Here is a 7500-nt window from a genome sequence, read left to right on the forward strand (position 1 = left end):
TCGTAAAAATGAATTTAATGAGGGAATTGATATAAGGGTTGTGGTGGCCTATTGGAAAAATCCCTCAATGGGGATTTGCCAGGCTGGGGTTGGAGTCCAGCTCAAACTCTATAGTTCTTTGTAGTGTCTGCAACCTCATCATCCTTGTGAGCTAAGGATGGGATGCAGCCATTGCCTGGTCACCCCTTGGTCCTAGCTTGGATGGAGAGGGGCTCTTTGCGCTGATCATATGTATATATGATCAGTCTCTAGGGCACTGTCCTGCTAACCAGGGCAATGTCACTGTCCCTTGCCTCTGTTATTCATGAGTGGCTATTAAACCTTTAAACGACATTATATACGGTTTAATAACCCTTTTAAAAGTTTTAAAGGTCGCTCATAAATGGCAAAGGCATATACTTTACATATGATCATTGCCCAAGGAGCTCTCCATCAAGCAAGGACCAAAGAGGACCAGGCAATGGGTGCTGATGACTTTTGTGGCTTGAAATACAATAAATTAGAACTATGAGACTCGAAAATGAAATTGAATTTAGGTAAAAAGTTAACTGAAATTGTCTGGATACGTTTACTTGAATTCATTGAAGCTTATTATGAAAATATTAGCTATACAAAAACAAGTTGTTTTAGAAATCATGAGAGAGAGAGAGAGAGAGAGAGAGAGAGAGAGAGAGAGAGAGAGAGAGAGAGAGAGAGAGAGAGAGAGAGAGAGATTATAGTCTTAACCATTGCTTACAAAATAAAGATAAACTGTTCACTCTCATTCAAAATCCAACTTAGATTTAATCAGTATTAAAGATTTCTATTTTAGATTGGTCTGTCCATGGGCACTAAGGGGAGAAAGGAATTGAACCCCTGCTCTACATTGAAACTCAAAACATATAACATATAACAAAGGTGTCGTCACATAGGCATCTTTAAGCATCTCACTACCAAACCTTGCACCAAGAAGCCAATGATTTTGGCAAAGTTGGAGTAGCAGTTTAAAAACAGTAACAGGCAACTTGGTATTTTTGTTGACGTCGTTCATACTTCGTTAAAATACGTTAAAAGGAATCTGGTGAGGGTTCTTCTAGTCTCTAAGAGATCAGTTTGGAATTAATAAGGTCAGAGATAAAAGATATTAACGTGATACGAAGGAAGGGACAAAAGAATGACCAAATAGCAAGACGTAGAAGTAAAGGACTTCCTTAATACTAGGGTAAGAGTGACTAAATATCATAATATCTGGGTAGATGATGAAGTAATGTTATAATACCAGGGTATGGAATGCAAGAACGTCTTAAACTGAACTAATGGATGAAAGAATGTCCCGATACAAAACCAAAGGATAATCTGACCTAAGAATGAGGTATGGGAGGAAGGAGTATCCTAATAAAAGGGAAATGAACGAAAAAATAACCTAATACACGGGGCAAAGGAAACAATGCCACCATAGTTAAACTAGAGGACTTCTTAAGTACCTGTGTAATACCCTTCTGACTGTGAAGTCAGGGTGTACCAAACTAGAGGACATTACAGGTACTGTATCAGTGTAATAACCTTCTGACTGTGATGTCAGGATGTACCAAACTAGAGGACGTCTAAGTACTGTACAGTACCTGTGTAATAGCCTTCTGACTGTGAATTCAGGGTGTACCTGACTAGAGGACGTCTCAAGTACTGTACAGTACCTGTGTAATACCCTTCTGACCGTGAAGTCAGGGTGTACCTAACTAGAAGCTATCTCAAGCACTGTACCTGTGTAATAGCCTTCTGACTGTAGAGTCAGGGTGTACAGTCGCATGGCATTCCAGCCGAGGACTCTTGGAAGGAACTCGTTGTATACAATATGCTGCCACTGGGCGATTGTGATACGTCTGGCTTCTTGGTAAAGGCGCTCGTCTTCCCAGTGAGGATTTACCTGCCGAAGGAAAGTATCAAGTAGATATCAGGAAGGAAAACGTGCAGATTATTATCATTATTAGCTAAGCTACAACCCTAATTGGAAAAGTAGGATGCTCTAAGCTCATGGGCACCAACAGGAAAAAATAGTCCAGTGAGGAAAGGAAATAAGGAAATAAATAAACTACAAGAGAAATAATGAGCAATTCGATATTCTCATACATTTTCCTACTAGTGTTTAATCTATACATTTGTCTCGTGCTTATTCATTTTCAATTTGCACTAAGATTTCAATAACTTTTTTTAGGGGGGTATTTAATTTTCTATAAATTGATCTAATGACTCAAATACACATAAAAGTAAGCAAAAACAAAAACTTCAGTATTTTTCCCGTCTGGGTATTTTACTTTGTAGAAACTGGCACTATACCAAACTAATCATGATTCAAACGCACATTAAAGCAAGCAAAAACCTAAGTTTACATAAAGGATGCTCTACCTCACTCAGTTCATCTGCAATCCTGTTGTGTTCTCTCATCCAGATGGTGTGTACGACGGCCAGACCTGGCTGTTCTGAAGATCTAGAATCTCCGGCCTTGAAGCATCGTCCTGAGGCTGCTTTACATTCTGGGTGTCCAGTTTCCTAAATAACAAGCATGTCTCTTTAACAATATCAAGAACTATTATTTCGAAAACAATGTCAGTTTTCTTGAAGCAAAACACACCAATAATATCAGGTAAAAGATACTGTATTGCTTTTTCTATCATTAACATAGTTATTCACTGACTGTATTTTACTTCTGAAGATTCTAATCTTGAACTAATGCTAGTTTTAATAGTAAATAACAAACATTTCTTAGAAAATAGCCTAAATACACAATTTAGCAGTTTTAAAATCAGTTACTAAACCGGCAACTCATATAAAAACGTGGACAGTACCTGTGGCAAGAGAGCTTTGCCTCTGATGGGATGATTCGTCACATTCAAGTGTCCGAAATTGTTGGCGCGCAGATCTCTGGCCTCACAGAGCTCTTGGCCATAGATGTGTGAGGCATCAAGGAACGCAGTGTTTTGATTGATCTGCTCTCGTGGACCTAATGTCTGTTGTCCTGGGAGTGATCTGCAAGGGTACAGGTAATTATATACTTCCGCTAGCTGGAATCTATCCCTAATCTTCAGGTAAACAAGTAGAATGTACATAGTAGATTCATCTTCCTGAACCTTGATTAAACATTGTGGGGTATTTTAATGCTACAACTAGGCCTAGATAACTACAACTAGATAAGAATAAGTATACGTGGGTAAGAGTGGCAAATGGAAGAGTAGTAGAAAGGGCATTAATGGATTATGTGTTGGTAACTAAAAGAATGTTTGGAAGATTGAAAGACGTGCACGTGTTTAGGGGTATGGCTAACGGTATGTCCGATCATTTTTTGGTGGAAGGAAAATTAGTTGTAGCAAAAGAGTGGGGGAATAGAGTAGGTGGATGTAAAAGGGAGGTAGTGAGGATTGAAGAGCTAATAAAACCGGGGGTAAAAAGTAAATATCAGGAAAGGTTGAAAATGGCATATGATGAGGTGAGAGTAAGAGAAACTGGTAATTTAGAGGAGGAATGGAAGTTAGTAAAAGAAAATTTTGTTGGGATTGCAAGTGATGTATGTGGCAAGAAGGTTGTTGGAGGCAGCATGAGGAAGGGCAGTGAATGGTGGAATGAAGGAGTGAAGGTGAAAGTGGAAGAGAAAAAGAGGGCTTTTGAAGAATGGCTGCAGAGTAATAGTATAGAGAAGTATGAAAAATATAGAGAGAAAAAGGTGGAAGTAAAGCGCAAGGTACGTGAGGCAAAGAGGGCAGCTGACCTGAGGTGGGGTCAGGGATTGGGTCAGTCATATGAAGAGAATAAGAAGAAGTTTTGGAAAGAAGTGAAGAGAGTAAGGAAGGCTGGCGCAAGAATTGAAGAGACAGTGAAAGATGGAAATGGAAGGTTGTTAAAAGGAGAGGAGGCAAGGAAAAGGTGGGCGGAATATTTTGAAAGTTTGCTGAATGTTGAGGATAATAGGGAGGCAGATATAATTGCTGTTCCAGGTGTTGAGGTGCCAGTGATGGGAGGTGAGAATGAGAGAGAGATAACAATAGAAGAAGTGAGGAGAGCACTAGATGAAACGAGAGTAGGAAAAGCATCTGGTATGGACGGTGTGAAAGCTGAGATGTTGAAGGAAGGGGGTGTGACTGTACTTGAATGGTTGGTGAGATTGTTTAATATGTGTTTTGTGTTGTCAATGGTACCAGTAGATTGGGTTTGTGCATGTATTGTACCACTATATAAGGGTAAGGGAGATGTGCATGAGTGTTGTAATTCAAGAGGTATTAGTTTGTTGAGTGTAGTTGGAAAAGTGTATGGTAGAGTACTGATTAATAGGATTAAGGATAAAACAGAGAATGCAATCTTGGAAGTACAGGGTGGTTTTAGAAGAGGTAGGGGTTGTATGAATCAGATTTTTACAGTTAGGCAGATATGCGAGAAATGTTTAGCAAAAGGTAAGGAGGTGTATGTTGCGTTTATGGATCTGGAGAAAGCATATGATAGAGTTGATAGGGAAGCAATGTGGGATGTGATGAGGTTATATGGAGTTGGTGGAAGGTTGTTGCAAGCAGTGAAAAGTTTATACAAAGGTAGTAAAGCATGTGTTAGAATAGGAAATGAAGTGAGTGATTGGTTTCCGGTGAGAGTGGGGCTGAGACAGGGATGTGTGATGTCGCCGTGGTTGTTTAACTTGTATGTTGATGGAGTGGTGAGAGAGGTGAATGCTCGAGTGCTTGGACGAGGATTAAAACTGGTAGGCGAGAATGACCATGAATGGGAGGTAAATCAGTTGTTGTTTGCGGATGATACTGTACTGGTAGCAGACACAGAAGAGAAGCTTGACCGACTAGTGACAGAATTTGGAAGGGTGTGTGAGAGAAGGAAGTTGAGAGTTAATGTGGGTAAGAGTAAGGTTATGAGATGTACGAGAAGGGAAGGTGGTGCAAGGTTGAATGTCATGTTGAATGGAGAGTTACTTGAGGAGGTGGATCAGTTTAAGTACTTGGGGTCTATTGTTGCAGCAAATGGTGGAGTGGAAGCAGATGTACGTCAGAGAGTGAATGAAGGGTGCAAAGTGTTGGGGGCAGTTAAGGGAGTAGTAAAAAATAGAGGGTTGGGCATGAATGTAAAGAGAGTTCTATATGAGAAAGTGATTGTACCAACTGTGATGTATGGATCGGAGTCGTGGGGAATGAAAGTGATGGAGAGACAGAAATTGAATGTGTTTGAGATGAAGTGTCTGAGGAGTATGGCTGGTGTATCTCGAGTAGATAGGGTTAGGAACGAAGTGGTGAGGGAGAGAACGGGTGTAAGAAATGAGTTAGCGGCTAGAGTGGATATGAATGTGTTGAGGTGGTTTGGCCATGTTGAGAGAATGGAAAATGGTTGTCTGCTAAAGAAGGTGATGAATGCAAGAGTTGATGGGAGAAGTACAAGAGGAAGGCCAAGGTTTGGGTGGATGGATGGTGTGAAGAAAGCTCTGGGTGATAGGAGGATAGATGTGAGAGAGGCAAGAGAGCGTGCTAGAAATAGGAATGAATGGCGAGCGATTGTGACGCAGTTCCAGTAGGCCCTGCTGCTTCCTCCGGGGCCTTAGATGACCGCGGAGGTAGCAGCAGTAGGGGAGTCAGCATTATGAAGCTTCATCTGTGGTGGAAATGTGGGAGGTTGGGCTGTGGCACCCTAGCAGTACCAGCTGAACTCGGTTGGGTCCCTGATTAGGCTGAAGGAACATAGAGAGTAGAGGTCCCCTTTTTGTTTTGTTTCATTGTTGGTGTCGGCTACCCCCCAAAATTGGGGGAAGTGCCTTGGTATATAGATAGACAACTAGGCCTTTCTGTACAGGGAACTTACATCACTTAATGTTGGATAAAAACGTAATTCTCTTTGAGTAGCACTAAGCGAAATGAAAGGCTTGTGCCATATGAACAGGGTTTCCTGGTATTTTGGAATAATGTTTTGCCGTCAAACTTTGTACCAAGCACTGATGGAAAAATGAAGTCTCCCATGTCTGTTTGGACATCATAACATCTAGATGTTTGTGAGACTATATAATCTTCTATTTGAAGAAAAGATGTTTGCTTGGTGCATGGTTTGCTGTAAGGTGCTAACTGATTCTATAAAAACGTGTTTGTGGGCTCAGACTTTAGGTACTGGAAGATGATATCAAATTCATACAGACTAATGCTGAATGTCTCGAAAAAAAATTGTATCTATTATCTATTATCATTGTTAAATTCTGTGTAACTTTAATGCAGCATGCAAAATTTTCTCCCACAAATTTAGAGGATCCAGAGATACTGGGAAAGAAAATACCTAACCTAGAAAGAATTGTACTAAGTACTTTTTAAACTACAAGTCACTCTCATAACGTAACGAAGTTCATGACATGGCAAGCATGAATAAATATTTATTTTTCTATGTTTTCAGACTAGTAAAGTGAAGTGAAAGTGATGCGGTGAATTTGTGAAATTTTAGCTTGAAGAACTTTACTGTTAATGGATGATTTGGAGATAGAACCAGTTTGCAGTTTGAATAACTTTAGTATCATTAAATACAAAACAGATATTACTAAAAGTCTTACAGCTTAAGAATGCAGTTTTAAACACTGAACAAATGATCAGTTTGGAGGAAAACTGCCTTATTTTGACGAAAATTAAATGCTTATCCTGCAAAAGACTACTGATAAGGACTTTTAGTAATAAACTATTCTAAAGAGAAGATTATACAATTCTAAAGACTTACTAAAAGGCTTTGAATATTTACCGTGTGAATGCCATGCAGAAAGGTCGTCCAGAAGATATGTTAACAGCAGGATAGTAGGGATCATTATCTGGAACACGAATGGGCCAGCATTCGGGATGGACTCTCTGTTGAGCTTCACAGTCTCTGCAATCCAAGATAGAATTTTGGAAACCCTTGTTGACAGGCGTAAATGTTATGTCGTGGTCGAGGAACTGCCCAAACTGCATCACCATAAGAGTGTATCTTGCGTGGAGGTGGGAAATGTCATTGTGGATTGTCGTTGAAATCGTTCGTGGAGATGGCAAGGAGTCACCGGAAGTCGACCGAGTTCTAGGTTGAGAGATGCCATCGCCGTAACCAGCAGGCAGCATCCTTGCAAAGACAGTATTTGAACGGCCGAAATCAGGTCGCCGAAGGTTGTTGCAGTGACCGCTTATGGTTCTGAAAGGGTTCTGACTCTCACAAGCCCTGTGTTCTTCAGTTTCCCGGCAAGTTCTGACCAGTGGGGCAGGAGGTACCAAACCAGAAATATCAACGGATGGCAAGTTCAAGTCAAGAGTTTCAAACTCATTGCTAAGACCTTGTATTTGCCTTCGTACACGCCTGTCATGCATAATTGTCATCAACTCTTGACTGGTAGCTTCTAGAAGCACAGATGTATTAGCTAAGATAAGGGAGGTAGGGTTAGGCTTATTGTTGGCATAGGCAGACCCGACAGCTGATTTAGCACCAGCAACCAGACCCTTTTCAAAGATAAGTTTTTCCATTTGCCTTCGTTTTTCAACGGCTTGT

General features: G+C 40.5%; 1 protein-coding gene across 1 annotated transcript in view; it reads right to left on the bottom strand.

The window, feature by feature from the left end:
• Positions 1-7500, bottom strand: part of LOC137659686 (uncharacterized) — a 72595-nt gene that overhangs the window by 8514 nt on the left and 56581 nt on the right. Inside the window, 4 exon segments of the mRNA XM_068394510.1 lie at positions 1741-1903; positions 2383-2526; positions 2823-3003; positions 6730-7500. The exon segment at positions 6730-7500 is cut by the window's right edge and continues 854 nt beyond it. Coding sequence (XP_068250611.1) covers positions 1741-1903; positions 2383-2526; positions 2823-3003; positions 6730-7500 — 1259 coding nt within the window.

The sequence above is a fragment of the Palaemon carinicauda genome, chromosome 20, assembly GCF_036898095.1.
Source record: "Palaemon carinicauda isolate YSFRI2023 chromosome 20, ASM3689809v2, whole genome shotgun sequence".
NCBI lineage: Eukaryota > Metazoa > Arthropoda > Malacostraca > Decapoda > Palaemonidae > Palaemon > Palaemon carinicauda.